Genomic DNA, 16,261 nt, shown 5'->3' with positions numbered 1-16,261 from the left:
GAAAAAGGAAAAGGGAGAGGGAATGAGATCCTCATGATCTCCCACTTTTATATGAAGTATTCAGGTGAATGGAATGTTATTCACTGTTGGTCAGTCTCTCGGTCACCGGTTTCTCGTTGCCCCTCTCGCGAGATGTCCATCTGTACTTACCAATAAGTTTGCATTCCATTGCTGGGTTTGCCAAAACATGTGTCTGGTTCTCCAGGAAAATGCAGCTGACATGAAGGCTTTGGCTGACAGGCAAATTCACTAAAAGAGAAACTCGTTTTTTAACAAAACCAGGACACTTCTGAAAGCTGTTCAGTCCTTCCAAATGGTACAATCGCAGTGTCCTGAAGGAAACGCGTGTTTGCTCAGGGTTCAGCCCCGCAGCATGGAATGGATCCGGCTTTAACTGCTCCCAGAGACCTCAGCACAAAGGTGACACCTTGTTTTCTTCACTGTGACAAAGAGCTCGAGCTGTCCCTCCCAGCGCCCCGGTGCTGAGGGCTCCTCCAGCGCAGCTCGGGCCATCGGGTGTCACATCAAAGGTCGGTTCAAAAGGAGTTTGTGCCGCATGTCTCAGGATAACTTCTCTTACAAAAACCTTCCTTACAGCTTGCCCGGGAATTGTTCTTTCTATGCAGCCCAGTGCACTCCAGATGCAAACCCCTGTCCTAGCCTGTGCCACGCACAAAACTCTGAGCTGTCCCAAGCATCCAGGTCCCTGTCAAGTCAACTTACTGATTGAAGGCTGCCCTCCTCTACATTGATTCCATTCATTGTTACATATAGACCACTGCAATGTACATCTTATGTATATTAGACCACTCATACACAGCTGGACTGTTACAAAACTGACATTCTTACCTGGAACTGTAATTTGAAAGTTTAGCCTTCATCAATTCAACTCTTTTTAAAACACAGGAGGTTGCTACCGGCTTAAGCGTCTTTACTGTAAGTACTGCAGGAGTTTGATCTGCATCCTATGTTCTCCCGCTAGGCTGACCTAAATGTGGTTAGTCCCAACATAAGAACGCATCCCGGTCATTTGCAGAAGATTCATTTAAGAATCCAAACATATTTGGGAACTGTTGGGGAAAAAAAACAACAGAGAAATATTTTTAGTCGGTGAGCTAACACTCGACTATTCCTGTCCTTGTTATTTAAGCCTCTTGTTTCATCACCAGACGCAAAGCTGTAAGTGATCACCAGTGCTCCTCAAAGTGACAGGAGGCGTTTCCAAAGGAGAATATTCTCATTTCCATTCCTAGTGACCAGAGAAACCTGCACTGAGAGAAACAACACAGGAAGTTCATCGAAAGGACAAATTGCCCATCTGACATACAAGGTGTAGCAAGGTGGGTATGGAAAAGGGATGATAACTCAATTGTGTCCGTGTTAATACAAAATGAGGTATCCCCAAAGAAAAATCAGAAAGATCTGTCTTTATTTAAATAAAGATACCTCTCAGAGTCTAAATTAAAACCTTAAACCGACCCAGATTAACTTGCTTGCAAGAAAGGAGAAACACCCGACACTATCAGGAGAAATAAATACATACATTTGAAAACACATAAGCTGCCCGGGATCATTTTTAAATCGCACAACTGTGACTTTGGCATTTGAGCTTTTTCCAGTTAATTTTGAGAGGGAAAAAACAAGAAAATCAAAACAAACCAACCAACACATTTCAGTGCAACACTTGAGCTTGATCCTTCCTTATCGACTCCGGGATGCCCTCCTCCTGTGACCAATATAGACCAGTCCACACAGCAGTTTATTTTAAGCTGAAAACTAAGACTAGGAGATAGGCAGCTTACCCAGTTTAAATACAGTTATCTTGCTTTGTACCAGGGACCAAACCTGAAAGCTGCAGGCAGTAAACACGACCAGGACAAGAGCCAGTGCAGGGTGCTGGAGCCCCAGATGACAGCCCAGCCCAGCACAGGAGCACGAAACGCACGCGTACCCAACACCCGAACGGAAGGGCTGGCCCCAAAGCCTCCCGTTTATTCCCTTTACATATTGAAAATGAGTGTGTTCCTTCAGCATCCATGTAAATGGGTTTATCATAACATTAATAACGCATCTTATTGTAAGAACTTGCCCTGTACAGAATGTTTCTCATACATCTTTACACTCAATGAAAAGAACCTAACATAGGAAACTGCCGAATGACCAGGCTGAGATCAGCACCTCGGTTCCACAGTCATATTCTGAAGTAAGGCAGGAAAAGCACGAAGCAAAATGAGATATAATCTGACTCAGTCATAGGATACAAAAAGGAGGGCATACTAGTCAATACTTCCACTGTCTTCGATTTTCTTTATCTTTAATTTACAATAAAGAATGCAACACGTGTATGATTCCGTGACTAACAACTGCTTCCCAGAAAACGTTAACATAACCCGGAGACACGAAGTTGTGGTTGTTGGTAAACTGGCTCTACCACATCTCATTTCCTCAAGACTAAGCCTTAATGGAAGAAAAAACCCAGACTAAACCAAAAATCACTATCTGAAGTTAAGCTTCTACTTTAATAACTGTTTTCTTCCAAATATCAGCCCAGTAAACGAAGACTCATAGGCTTTCAAAGCATACAAGCACCCCTGAAAAAAACCACCAAAACCCTCAAAAAAACCAAAGTCTTGACAAATGATTTTTGTTTCACAAAGGCTTTGTGTCTGACAATTTCAGCACAGATTTACTTAATTTTATGTTCTTTTTCTCAGCTACTTAGGGTAGATAATTACTTAGAACGCCCAAGAGTTTTAAAGCAATTAAAGATAAAAGCCAGTAATCAATATCAGTTTGCAGCTTTTCTGCGAGTCTTTCATGTCCCGACAAGCATTAAGAACGCGGTTCCAGCCCGAGGCCATCCCTGGGCAGCAGGAATGGGTCACGTTCCCTCCCGCAGCACTTCCCAGGCAAGCCCCAGGTTCCCCAGCGCCAGCACAGCCTACGATGTGCGACATTGCAGCTCTGGGAGCAAAACCCAAACATCGATCAGGAACAAATCATCTTCTCCATCACCTCCACGTAACAACCTCCACATTCAGCAGCACCCAGAGAGCCGCTAAACAATAGTGCTCGAGTGGAATGGGCTGACCCGGAGGAGCCCTGTGCCCGCTGGCTCACAAATAACTCCCGTGACAGCCTGGGGAGGACACCGCCGCGTGTCCTACACGGTGTGCCACGTGTCCTACGTGTTCTGCCGCATGTCCTACATGGTGCACTGCGTGTCCTACATGTTCCGCCGCGTGTCCTACGCGGTGCTCAGGCTGCAGCTTTGCTGGCAGAGCCGAGCTGGGACTTGGTGCCACACACAGGGCCCGTCCGGCTGCACCTCCTCACGGCACCAACAGCTGCTCCGTGTGCCAGTTCAAGCGGCTACGCCTGTAGAAACGTCTTCAATTTCTGGATGCTCAGGGTAAGTTTTCAGAAGAAATCCAAGGCTGTGTTTACCTCTGCCTTCCGCCATGTCCCCGAGTCACAACCACAGGAACTTGGTGAGCTGGCAGTGATGCTCACAGGCAGCCCTGCAGGCGTGCTTGGCAGAAAACACAACAACTTGGCAAAAAATATGAGATTTCCTGAGAGTTTAGCAAGGTGCCTCACTGAGCTGGTTTAGTTCTGGCCAAACGTGCTGCCAGGCGGAGTGAAGGGCTGGAGGGGCAGCTGCTCTGCTCCATGCACCCCCAGCCCATGGGGTGTCCTGCACCCCAAACCCAGCCCCCTGCACAGCCGGGCGCAGGAAAGCGGCTGCTGGAAAATGCTACCGGGTACTAGGAAGAAAACTCCACATCAACAACTGCAACCCGGGTACAGTTGGAGGATATAATTGAAACAACAAAACTAAATAGGCAAGAACAGCTTCCAGTAACTGTCACAAGAGTTTATCCTACACCCTGGCGCTAGCCAGAGAATCTAGTACTCACACAGCTTAACATCGGTCTCCAAAGAATCTGTATTTGTTGGGAGTTGTTCAAACCATGCCCTTGTGGAAGAAGTGTTCTGACCAGTCAGTACAAGAGTCAACACAGCTCAATCCACATTCTCCTCCGCCTTAATATTTTTAATTTGGGTAAAATGAAACCATTGCAAGTAATTCTCTCGTACTTGGAGGCTGGGAAAAGAAAGAGCAAAACCTGTCTGTAAGTGAAATAAAACTATACATCAACAACTGAAAAAAATAGTGTGGATAAGGCTAAGTTCATTCAAGTGACTTTAATTACAAGATGATTGCTAAAGTAATTTGAGCTGAGGAAACACTTTCCAAAATTCCACATTTAAATAAGACTTTGAAAGAGCAATTTACAAAAGAAGACAGCGTAAAAAATGGTTTCTTCTCATCTTTGTAATCCACTTTTGGAAGCTAAAGCAGACGGCTTACTTAGTAAAGGTTTAGTCAGCATCAAACCTATGAAAGTGATCAAAACACTTGCACTCTTTGGGGTTTAGTAAAAATAAAAATACCCAACACTTCAATTAAACTGACATTACCAGTGAAATGGTGCTGTGTTTCCATATGCCAGATTTGTTGTTTAAGAGGTACCTGCAGGCTTGTACGTGAAGGTACCGCACGTCACACCACACAGGTCCCTGTCCGGGCTCCGGCTCCCAAGGCGCTCACACCTGGACGGCAGGTAACGCGTGTCAGAGCCCGACTCCCAGCACACGGCTAAACTAAGATTACAGGGAGAGAATTCCAGCGGATGGAGAAAGGTTTTATCTGCACATTAACGAGGCAGGGGAACTCTTAGATAACAATTTAATTAGAGGGAAAAAACCAAAGAACAGTTTCTCACGCACTCAGACATCGGAGTTGGAATTTTGCTCTTTGTTTCCATACTTGCAGGAGAAATGGACAAACTACTGGCCTGATTAACGATGACAATAGCAAGATGTCCAGGTCGAAAGCTCCATCTCAAAAACCAGGGAATGTCAGGAGAGCAAAGTGCTCACTGTGGAGCACTTGCACTGGGTAACAGTCCTTGTTACACAACTGGCAAGTTACTTTATTTCATCTTGTATTACACAAATCCACATAATGAACTATTCACAGCACCAGCCAATGGTTTTGTCTAAAGAGGCATCAAGCTAGTTCTGGTTTCTTTCCGAGTTGCACCCAAAATCTGCAGGACTGTGCGCAAAGTCTGTTAAAAAAGCAACACAGACACCACCTGAATGTTCCCTCACCAAGGAGAGAAACCACATGTGGGATATTTCATCTTGAAATAAGCGTGGAAAGGTTCAGGTATCTCTTCCAGCCTTTCCACACGTTGCAACTGGTATTGCACCCTCACAGAAGGTGTTTAAAACAGGGTAAAAGCAGCAAAGATTCTGTCCAGAACATTCTCCTCCAGTGACCTTCCAGCTAAACAAGCCTATTTAAAAAAACAACCAGGATCAACAGGAAATGGCACCATAAGGATTATATGAAATTATGAGACACTATTGTTAGGATGTATTTTTGCATTGTGGTTCATTTAAAGGAGGCTTCAATCTCTGCTGGTAGAAATTCGTGGTTTTGTTTAAATAAGTGCTTTTACTCCCATTTCCATCACTAGCATGTGCCTATTATTCTTATGATTAACACTCAGGCAAGACAAACATTTTTGTTCTGGGCTTCGATGCATGAAAAATAAATGTCTTACATGATCAGGTAACTATTCCAACCGCAGGATTTTCAGTTTACTCAAATACAAAGCAGTATTTTCAGCCATCAAAATCCACCAGCATAGTGATGGACTGTCCACAGGAAACAAGGAATATGTAGGAAAAAAGCAGAACTGTACTGGACCGCTCATATGTTCTTCCAGCCCTCCCACACAAAGAGCAAACTGCATCGCCATACCCTTATCAGGCAAACTCATCACCCAAGTGTTCTATAAAGATCAGAACGGTTTCTCCTAATGAACCCAGTGAAAATCACTGTGAATTCACTTGGATAACCAGTTACAACAATTCACAAAACTGAAATGTACTGTGTGAGGTTAAAAAAGTGGCACAGTGACGATCCGGGGTGCAACAGTTACTGCAACAGGAGAAAATCTGCAAAAATAAAGGGAAGTCAAAAATCTTTATTCACACCAAATCCACGGACTTCAGGGGAATTGTCGTTTATCAAAATAACCCGATTATGGTTACTTACATCTTTGTCGTAAGAGAACTGTACAATATATATAAATATATATATAAAAAAAGAAATCAACTTTTGTTCTTCCTCAATACTAATCGTCATCTTCTTCCTCTTCATCGCTGATCACATATTTTTTATGCTTCTTGCTTGCTTTGTCATCATCCTCTGCTTTTCTCTTCCCAGAAGGTTCACCTTCCTAAAGGCGAAAAAAAGGACAAAATAAAGAACCTCAAGATACTTCAGTCTAAAATAAAAAACTCCGAAGAACAACAAAAAGATTTCAGATTCTTTCTTGGGAGAAAAGCAAAACTATTGGTTGTAGTTTTCCCATTCGGTGCTGCAGGATCGCTTGTGCACCAGTTCTCCAGTTGAGCCAGCACGCGGGTTACAGCCCTAGAACAGCAGCAGCTCAGGAGGCGCCAAAGAGCTGGTCAAAGGAACTCAGGTCATTGAGTTAATTACCTGTTTGCAAGCAATAACATAATGACTTTTATAGGTTGGATGCTAAATTTTTAGCACCTAAATACAGAGTCCACAGGTTGATTTTTATTCTGTGTGCATTTATACCGGTTCGGTTTAACTCATCCTTTCAAACAACATTTTAAATCAGAATGCTACAAAAATGTTCAAACTACAAATCACTAGTTGTTAATTGAAAACTCATCAATTTTGACATGGAAAACAAGCGGTAACTCAATTATTGTTTAAAAAGAAGAGTATCTTTAAAAATACCCTCAGGTCTAAGAAACCTCAGCCCTTTTTCCATTTGCTGGGTTTGGTTTTTAAAGCAACATGCACTACTTGGATTTTAAGAAGCAGCCAAGATCGAGTTTCAGAACTTTAATGAATTATTTGAGTATCAGAACTGCAATGAATAATTTTTTTATTCAAAGCATTTTCTTCTACGGTAACGTATTAGGTTAGCACAGTAAGAATCTCACTTAGGAAGGAATTTTAAGTATGGAAAACAGAAATTAGTAGGGGAGGGAATCTCAACGACAGCTTCTTCCCCAGAACAAGCACTCTCTTGTAATCTCGCTGGGCTACAGTTACATGATTCGTCTTCCTGTTTAGCAGAATATCCCCACGAACTACAGCAACAGTAGAACCACTTGCCCCGTGCTGATAAAGCGTGTTAATAACAGATTGATGTTTCAGTAACGGCAGCAAATGGTTATCAGGACAAAGGTTGTGCTGTGCTGTTGACTGACAGCACATCCCAGCAGGTCCGTGTTTCACATATGCAGATGCACATACAAACGCCACGCTCGGAGGCGGTGACTGCGAGTACCGGCCACCGCTGGGGTTCCTAAAACTGCAGCACCCCTCCGTGGCCCTGCTGGGAATAGTACCTGAAAGGCAGGGCATTTTAAAATGGAGGCAGCAGAGAAAGCTTTAGCTTTTCCTCTAAGAGCCTGGGATTGCAAAGTCCTGGCGTTGCTGTGTCACTAACAGCTAGTAGTGTCTTACAAACAATTCGGTTTCTACCAGCAGAGATCACTAAACTGCAGCTCTGCCTACACGCCTCACTCTGCCTCCAGGATTACTGTCACACTTTCCAAAACGTTCCATTTTCCTCAATGGAGAATAAAAGGTCAGAATCTGTGTCTTTAAAAGAAAAATTAATTGATGTACACAAAGATTCATTTGCTTTATACCCAGCAGTGATAAATTACAAACCAATAAACCACAACTTTAGAAGAGGAAACAGCACGTCTGCTGTAGCTAACAGTTAATCTGATCATGGCCTAATGCTTAGGATGCTACTTGGGTGATGGATAATGTCTGGTTAGCAATGACATTGACCTTTTTAACTCTTCTATTTAAAAACACTCTTCCGCTGTTTCCATAATAAACAGGAGAGGACCACTTAGCTTAGGAGACAACACTACACTAGGATTCCAATATTAAGTCTTCTTACTCCTTGCATAATTTTAGTTAAAGTCATTTTACATAACTGCATAAATCCTGCCATCTTTAAAGCGGGAATAACAATACCAGTCTCCTTTGGGAATCACTCAGGTCTATGAACTAACGCAGCGTATAAGAAAACCAGTGACTAATTACCATGGAAAGCATGCCAAGTCAAAGAATACATTCATCACAACAGAGATGAAACTACAAAAGTCTCCATTCGAAACACTTGATTTAGTGCAGGAAACGTTCCTGACTGAAAACGAACAGCTTAAGAACAAACCCCTTTTCTTACCTCGTCACTAGTCAGCTTCTTTGCCTTGAGCAGTCTTTGTGTTTTATCTTCGTCTGAGCCCTCGTCGCTGTCAGAAGAGTAGATTCTAGCACGTTCCTCTGCAGAGAGAAAGGAAAAGACAAACGTGAGGAAGACAGAACAATAAAATAATTCTCTTACATTTAGTCCCACAAAAAGCCAGAGGAATCTAACCCCAGACTAAACAAAAGAAATTTATGCCAACTGAATTCACGTCTCATTTATCAAATGAACCGACAGAATACAATCTTACCAGGAGCCCTGCTTTGAAATTAATCCACCTGAATCACACAGGCCCTACTTAGGTGCCGTTAAGGGTTATTATTACCTCTGATGCCACCTTTGTATCTGTTTTTGATAGCTGCTAGACTGATTGCATCATCTCCCTCGTCCTCTTCATCATAGCGATCAGGTTCTAAATAATTTGCACTCAGACCACGCTGATGCTGCTTCTCCCGCATCCTCCGCTGCTGAGACTCCCTACGAATGGAAGCTCTCAATCTCTCCTCTTCTTTCTGTCCAAAGAAAGGAGCACTATATCAAGACTGAGGAAAAAATACTCAAGAGCACCTTGTATTCTACCAAAGCTTCTGAAACAACTTCGCAGCAGTGTAAAGATTGTTCATATTCCAATTTTTCTGCAATCCGTAAGGTTAAGCAAACTGCACCCATGGCTAAGAACTCTTGTCTGTAACTCCAAAATATGCCTTGTTTTTCATAAGGTCATAAAATGTTTGGAAACATTCAACTATCTCACAGTTGTGATTTTTCAGATTAAATCAGCAGATAGGAGAGTTCCATGTCACGATACCTTAATCATTTCTGTGCGCTGAGACTCGGGATCGCGCCCTGCCATTGGCAAAATACGGATCTTCTGGGTCTTTGAACATCTGTCTGCCAGAGACAGCGTCATCTTCCTGTGCGTGGCACTGTCTGTAGAGTGTGGCCTGTTAAAAAATTACTGCTGCGTTAAATTCTTGAAGGAATGCATCCATTTTTAAAGGACAACAGTTAAGGTCGGCATGCTCAAGATTTCAAAGATTAATCTGCACAAAAGTAAAAAAAATCATCTTTTTAAATTATTTATTGATATGCATTGTAGCAGCTACTGGAGACATCAATTCTGCTCTCGGTGAACCATCTGCAGTCCATTACCAGCCTCAATAATCATCCTCACATTTCACACCAATATCTCAAGACAAAATCATCATCTGGAGGCAATTGTGCATCAGCAGAAAGGTTAAGTTCAGGGCACATTAAAATTCTTTCTCATTGAGATGACGACTTGCACTTAAAAATGAAGATTAAAACATACATTAAAAAAATACATGTAGCCCACATATTGCAGTGAATGACACACTGTCCTTTCAAACTGGGACATCTAATTTAGGAAAAATCTTATTGAAATACTGAGTCTGAAAAATAGCATATTCTTATTGAACAGTTAAGCTCTGAAGGCTTACGAAAAGTTACAACATTTAACTGCAAAAGCAGTATCAACACTTAACACAGAATAGCACGTTTACCTGAAGGTTAACTTGGTCTTGAAAACCGCCTGCCCCTGCAGACCCGTCCCCTGCCTGATGAACAAGTGGTTGTGATCTCCCTGCAGCGGCGCCTTGTACACGTCGAACACCTCGTTGCCCAAGTGGAGGGACATGCTGCAAAGAGAGCCCTCCACCAGTTACTCCATAAATCCACCACACTCCAGCTTCTGCCTCATTTATAAATGGAGAAAGCCTTCATGCTTCCTTTTTATATATATAGCCAATACTTATATTTCAATCCAAACTAAGCAGAGCATGAAATTTTCAAGACACTGGGACTAAAACAATCTCTGCTGTGCAGAACTGACATCAAAGTTTTTGACCTTCCAATTTTGCACAGCACGGCGTTTCCCTGTATGAGCAACCGTACTCCTTTGGCAGCACAAAGTCCAAACCAACCTTCCATCTGACCATTTGACTATCCGTGCATTACTTTCTCTGATCTCATTCCCTTCCTCGTCTCGGCGCATCCGCCATCGTATTGTGTTTTCTACCTGTGGAAAAACAAAACACAACACTTTTCCGACTCACAGCAGAAAATACTGTGGTAAAATACACTCTATATAGGTCAAGAATTACGGTTAGGCTAAATAATTTGCTGCACGATGCAAAGAAATGAAGGTGAAAGGTATCACTTTCATAGGTGAGATGAAGCTGTCAAGCTTTTCTTTTTCATTATTACTAAAATGGATCAAATTTTCTCAGCGCTGAACTGCTTCACACTTTCAAAATCTGAACCACATCTCTAAACACCATTAGAAATACCTGAAATAGGCTTTGAAGAAATGTGGCTAGATGAGTGAAAAAGAGAAAAGGAAAATGAACATTATACCTTGAGTTTTAACCTAGTTCTACCCTCTTCATCAAGCATCTCCTCATCTTCAAATTCATCTTCATAATACTGGGGATCAAAAGGTCTGAAAATATAATACACTCTTTATTCTTCTAAAAATTAATCCAGATTCTTCTAGAGCTGTGCAAAATACCAGGTGCTTGAAAGGTTGAGACTGTAGATGGGACACAGCAGCGCGTCTGCACGGAATGTACTGCATGGATGTGACACCACGGGAGACCCACCCAAGCGGCCCCACGGCCACCGGTCACAGCCACTTCAACGCTCAGACTCGCTAAATGGCTCTGCCTAAAGCAAGCAAGTCTGCTTCCCAAAATACTCTTTCCTTATCATCAAGATTATGAGGTCAGGGTTAAGTCTGGAACAAAACATACCCAACACTATATAGAGAAAATAAAAAGAAAAATTATACTTTTATAAGTATGGTGAATTACGGGTCTTCTAACAGCACAATATTTGTCATTTTTGAATTTTTATCTCAAAACCAACCAAAGGGAAAGGAAGATGAGACTGTTTTCTCTCTCTTCCTCCAAAAAACCTGATGACTGGGGTGGGAGTGAAGGGGAAGGGCATTTCCTGCCCGCATTCCCAACCGTTTCCAGGTTGCTGCAAGGGCAGTAAGTGCTGCACAGACCCTGCTACAGCACCATTCTGTTCTCAGTGCTGCCCGACCCCCACAGACCCTCAGGACTCCTCTCATTGATCGCAGCCGCTAACTGGATTCTTAAGGGTTCTCTCCTGAACCAGTCCATAGCAGGAGCAGTGATTTGGCTGAGGTGTCACACACAACGCCCCACTGCCAACTAACAGCACTGCAGTAACGCTGCTAACAGAACACCTGAAGGGAGCCATTTCACAGCAGTTCACCACAAGTGCTGCAGGTGGCCTTCAGGGCCAAACCTGACACCACAAACAACTCAGGTAATTCATTTGGTGTTTCCTTATGAACTCCAGAAGCTTTCTTTAGCTTGGATTAGGTAAACAGGAAAATGAGTAAACAGCTTCTTCATAGTTAAACAGTACATTTAGCACACACAAATAAAAAAGGGCTCATTCTAAAATTCAAAACGATGTTTCTATCATTCCAAAGTGCATAAAGATCCAGTGCATTTTGTTTTCACAACTCAGAGCCTAAATCTATGGTTAAAATTCAACTGATACCATGTGCTTTCAATTACATCATATTTTTGTCTGGTTCTTAAAAAGTTATTCAATCACACTGAAACCTCAGTTCCTAAGAAAATTACTCAGCACTTTAGACTAGATAACAATAGATACTACTATTGCTGATCACAACCAAAAGCGTGGAACTTAATGTCAACCATTTCAAATAGAGCCAACATACTAGTGTATTATTGGAACAAAAGCACTATAGGGAAGCACTAAAAAACCTTATCACCCATGTATTTAATGCGCAATTACCTGGGCTCCACGCTAAGGAAGTTGGGCAGCTTCACGAAATACAAATCATTACCCAAGTCTGTGTTTACTTTCGGTATTTCCACCTCTATTCTAGTCTCTGGAATAGGCTCTTCCTCCTGCTGCTCTTGACTCAGTCCATTCTCATCCTAATGACAGAAAGGCAAATAGGAGCATAAGTGAAAGAAGTCCGTCTGGCTACTGTTGCTCTAATAAGCACTTACATTTTGCTGGAAGTCAGGCAGATGCACAGAGAGAAATCAGGAAGCTTTGTAAAAAAGGGCTTGCACATTTTCCACCAAAGCAATCCAACTCAACATTTTCACATGCCACTTAAAGCGATTTCAAATACTGGTGTAAACTCAAGCAACCAAAGACAGTACAGAGCCAACAATGGAGCTGACACAGAGTTCTCAGCTAAGCACTGGGGAGGAAATGGAGGACAGCTTCTCCCAGCTAAAAAAGTAGTTTCATGTATTATCATCACACCCAAAATGAAATATTTGTCAAATAGCTGTACTAAGGTACCAAAGACAGCTATGACTTTGTATTTCATTTGATGACAATCAAAACTACTCGGTGCGTTTCTTTCAAGTGGAGCAGGATTGGGGAAAGGCAGATAAATGAATCTATCTGACATGGCTCTCTGTAAAACTTTAATAATTCTTTCAGCTAGGGCAAAATTAACTGTAAAGCTTACTTAATGCTGTTAAGTCTTTCCTCACTAAATTATCAAAGTCAGTCAGTGTTCCACATTTCAGTGTGGAATGGCACATTAATTATTTCCAAAGCCGAGCCTACTCACAATGGGCTGTCCTGGCGTGGGTGGTTTGTCTTCTCCGTCACTCCCTGAGGAAATGTCGTCTGCACCTCCAAACAGGTCCATGACATCTGCGTGCTCTTGAGCAGAAAATTACTATTTTAACACACATATACACACACACACACACACACCCCTACATGCAAGCACGCTCACGGAAGAGAAACACATCCTTCACTTTTATTACCACTTAAAATCACCTACAAAGGTTAAAAATCCTGAATGTTTATGAAGCATACAGTATTCTCTTATCCTGAAAATTTTTCCCTTGTATTTCTAAACTAAGAATTCAAGTTATGTTTTCCTGGAGAGGCTCTATCAAATGAGAGAATCTAATTGAAAAACAGCAACAGAAGAATCAAGAGTGTAACATCATCCTTTACTCAAGCAAACAACTTAAGTATATGCAAACGGCAACTTCATGATGCATGTGAGGTTTTACTTCTCAGAAGAATCAACAGCTCTTGCCCAGGCAGCTGAACACCCCAAACACCAGCACAGCTCCTCTGGGCTGCTCTGATTAGAGTCACCACTTCTTCACATCTTTCAGTAAAAACGTGGGAACCAACATTCACCAAAGAAAAGCTCTGTTTCTCACAGGGGAAACTGATACAGCCAACTAGAGACAATCAGCAGAAACACAGCGTGTACTTCCCCATGCAGAGCTCCTGCTGTGCTGGTTATTTTCACAGCACTATAGTCACATTGTATAGCAAGTGCTATCGGTTTTATCAAGTTCTGCAGCAGCTGAACGGTGCACTTAGGATGAGGATTAAATGAGCCAAAAACCCACAAAACAAGGCCACCACTTACCTTTCTGTCCTTCTGTATCACTGTCCGCTTCTGAATCTGATGCAATTGGTTTCTTTCGCTTCATTCGCAAAACTTCATCTTCGCTATCGCTGCCCCTTGCAGACTCTGCTAAGGAGCATAATTATTCTCAGCAAATTAAGAATTTGTTCCACATATTTTAAAATTCTTTTGTATTACCAAGTTGATTCAGATGAAAAGGAATTTTAAAGTGTTGCATAAAAAAAGCTGCAAAGGTGACTGTAGTTGAAAGATACACAATTAATGCCTCTGCATTGAAATCCGACTCTTTTCAGGCCAATATAAATGAAACAGTAAAGAGAGGTCAAACCAGACACAAATAATTATCACTGTACTCAGTCCTACCAGATTTATGCTCCTGATCCTCCTCATCGGAGTGCTGGGTCCTTTCATCATCGTCAGAGTTCTGCATCTTCTCCTCGTCAGAATGCTGAGCCCTTTCATCATCATCTGAGTTCTGCATCTTCTCCTCATCTGAGCCCTGGGGCCTCTCCTCATCATCAGAGTTCTGCATCTTCTCCTCGTCTGAGTTCTGGAGTCTTTCCTCATCATCAGACATCTGCGGCCGCTCATCTTCATCAGAGTTCTGCGCTTTCTCCTCATCGTCAGAGTTCTGCTGCCTCTCCTCATCATCAGAGTTCTGCTGTCGCTCCTCGTCGTCTGACTGGTCACTTTTGTCCTCCTTGCCCCACTTCTCATCCTCTGAATGTGCCTTTTCCGAACCATCTCCCTCTGAATGATGACTGCCTTCATCTGACCCGTGCCCGCGATCATCCTCCTCATCATCGTGAGCAGCTTCTGAAACGCTGTGCTGGTCCACGTCTGACTGATCGTTATCTTCGTGCTCAGAGTGTCCCGAAGCTTCAGATCGGTTGTAGGATCTTTCAGAGTGGTTGTCACTCCCTGTGTGATGGGATGCCCCTTCATCCTCGCTATCATCTCCAAATAACTCCTTGTTACTGGGTTTTGCTGCCTCCCTGTCATCATCCTGGTCACTGTCACTTCCAGAAGCATTACTGCCAGAGCCAGCATTCTCCTGGTCGGAGTCAGATTCAGATCCAGAATCAGAATCTGCAAAATAAACATCACCCTTTCAAGAGTTAAAGTGTCCTTACAAAGAAAGCCATAGGATAACAGGCATTGCTTTAGAAAACCCCAACCCTGAAAATCCAGAGAAAACTTACAGAGAACTGCAACAAAGAACTGGAAGAGCTACCTCGAATAATGAAATAAAACGTTTACCAATGAAAGCACAGCCAGTGAAAGACACAATGAAAAATGATGGATGCCACACAAAGATTGAAACCACAAGCTATTGTCGAAGATTCTAAAGCTGCAGGAAGAATAAGCAATTATACAAAAGGAAATAAAATCTGAAATAGTGAGGGCTTAAAATAAGCGAATGCACACACATGGCTTACGGGATTCTCCAAATCTAAAACTGTGATAATTTCTTTGATTTGAGTTAGTTGCCTTATGTTCCCTGACATGTTTGTTCCAGCAGGGCTATTCTTGAAAGCCGAGGTTGTTGAATGCACTTTCAAACAGGAAAGACAAAGGAACACCAGCCTTGAAAAATAACTTACAGAAATTGAGACATGCATTTTACAAATGTACAAACGACTTAAACAGGGAGGCGTTCCCCCATTTGCTTTAGATGCTGGTGACAGCCAAAACTTCTCCAGACACCCATGGGCAAACAGCAGACCCGCTTTGTTTCCGCCACCTCGAACGCACACACACCACACGCAGGTGAGGACCCGTCCTCGGGTTCATTAGCCCGCCCCGCTTTTGTTCCCCAGCGCGGTTCTCCGCGGCTGCGCTGATGGAAAGCGGCCGCTCCGGAGCGCTGGGGCCCGCAGCCCGGGGAGCGCGCTCGCCCCGCATCACCGCGCCAAACCCCGCACACCGGGGCCGCTCTGCCCGGCTGCACCAGCGCCCTGCACTTTGCATCCCGGGCGGCGGAGCAAGGGCGCGGAGCAGGCCCAGGTTGGGGCCGCTACCCCTCAGCCCGCCCCGCTCCATCCCCGCGGGCCCCGGCCCTCCGTCTCGCCCCGCGGCTGCGGGACGGGCCAGCGCAGGGCAGGGCTGCACCGAGCGCGGAGGGAAGGACGGGAGCGCGGCGCCCCGCACCTTTCTGCTCGGCCTCCGAGTCCGCGTCGCTGCCGAAGAGCTCCTCCATGTCGGCCATGGCGACAGCGCGGCCCCGCCGCCGCACAACGGCCACACCGCCGGCGCCGCTCAGTGACGCAACCACGGCGCGACGCACAGGCGCGGGAGGAGGACGCACCGCCTCTTAAAGGGGCCGCGCCCCGCGGTTGGTACCGCGGAGGGACTGGTGACAGCGCCCCGGGCCGGGAGCAGCGGGACGCACAGCGCGGGTGAGGGGAGCGGCGCCGGGTGCGCCCGCCCGCCGGTGTTACAGCGGGGGTAGCGCCCT

The 16,261-nt window shown here is 44.0% G+C and overlaps 1 protein-coding gene across 4 annotated transcripts; it reads right to left on the bottom strand.

The window, feature by feature from the left end:
• Window positions 1–4,026: 4,026 nt before the first annotated feature.
• On the bottom strand, window positions 4,027–16,068 carry LEO1 (LEO1 homolog, Paf1/RNA polymerase II complex component). Of its 4 annotated transcripts, XR_011741143.1 has the most exons (13): window positions 15,955–16,068; window positions 14,167–14,892; window positions 13,804–13,911; window positions 12,976–13,070; window positions 12,174–12,319; window positions 10,731–10,815; window positions 10,298–10,392; window positions 9,878–10,012; window positions 9,163–9,298; window positions 8,680–8,866; window positions 8,334–8,431; window positions 6,137–6,320; window positions 4,027–6,036 (listed from the first exon to the last, which is right to left on the bottom strand). XR_011741143.1 is itself a non-coding variant. In XM_065847497.2 (12 exons), the coding sequence occupies exons 1-12, from the start codon at window positions 16,010–16,012 to the stop codon at window positions 6,216–6,218; spliced, it is 1,974 nt and encodes a 657-aa protein (XP_065703569.1). In that variant the 5' UTR covers window positions 16,013–16,068; the 3' UTR covers window positions 6,046–6,215. The 4 variants fall into 4 exon arrangements, 3 of the variants coding, with proteins under 3 accessions (XP_065703569.1, XP_065703570.1, XP_065703571.1); XM_065847497.2 differs by lacking the exon at window positions 4,027–6,036 and having other exon boundaries at window positions 6,046–6,320; XM_065847498.2 differs by lacking the exon at window positions 4,027–6,036 and having other exon boundaries at window positions 6,046–6,320; window positions 13,804–13,908.
• Between the last annotated feature and the right edge of the window lie 193 nt (window positions 16,069–16,261).

This window comes from Patagioenas fasciata, chromosome 12 (genome assembly GCF_037038585.1).
Source record: "Patagioenas fasciata isolate bPatFas1 chromosome 12, bPatFas1.hap1, whole genome shotgun sequence".
NCBI classification, from domain to species: Eukaryota; Metazoa; Chordata; class Aves; order Columbiformes; family Columbidae; genus Patagioenas; species Patagioenas fasciata.
The sequence above is the reverse complement of the archived record's forward strand: the minus strand, read 5'-3'. Positions and strand labels throughout refer to the sequence as shown.

Bases quoted from the DNA above. Each gene is read 5' to 3' on its own strand.
- LEO1 (XM_065847497.2), bottom strand. From the start codon at position 16,012: ATGGCCGACATGGAGGAGCTCTTCGGCAGCGACGCGGACTCGGAGGCC. The intron at 13,912-14,166 runs GTAGGACTGAGT...TATGCTCCTTAG, and splicing joins GGATCAGGAGCATAAATCTG to CAGAGTCTGCAAGGGGCAGC. The intron at 8,867-9,162 runs GTATCGTGACAT...TTCTTTGGACAG, and splicing joins AGCGCACAGAAATGATTAAG to AAAGAAGAGGAGAGATTGAG.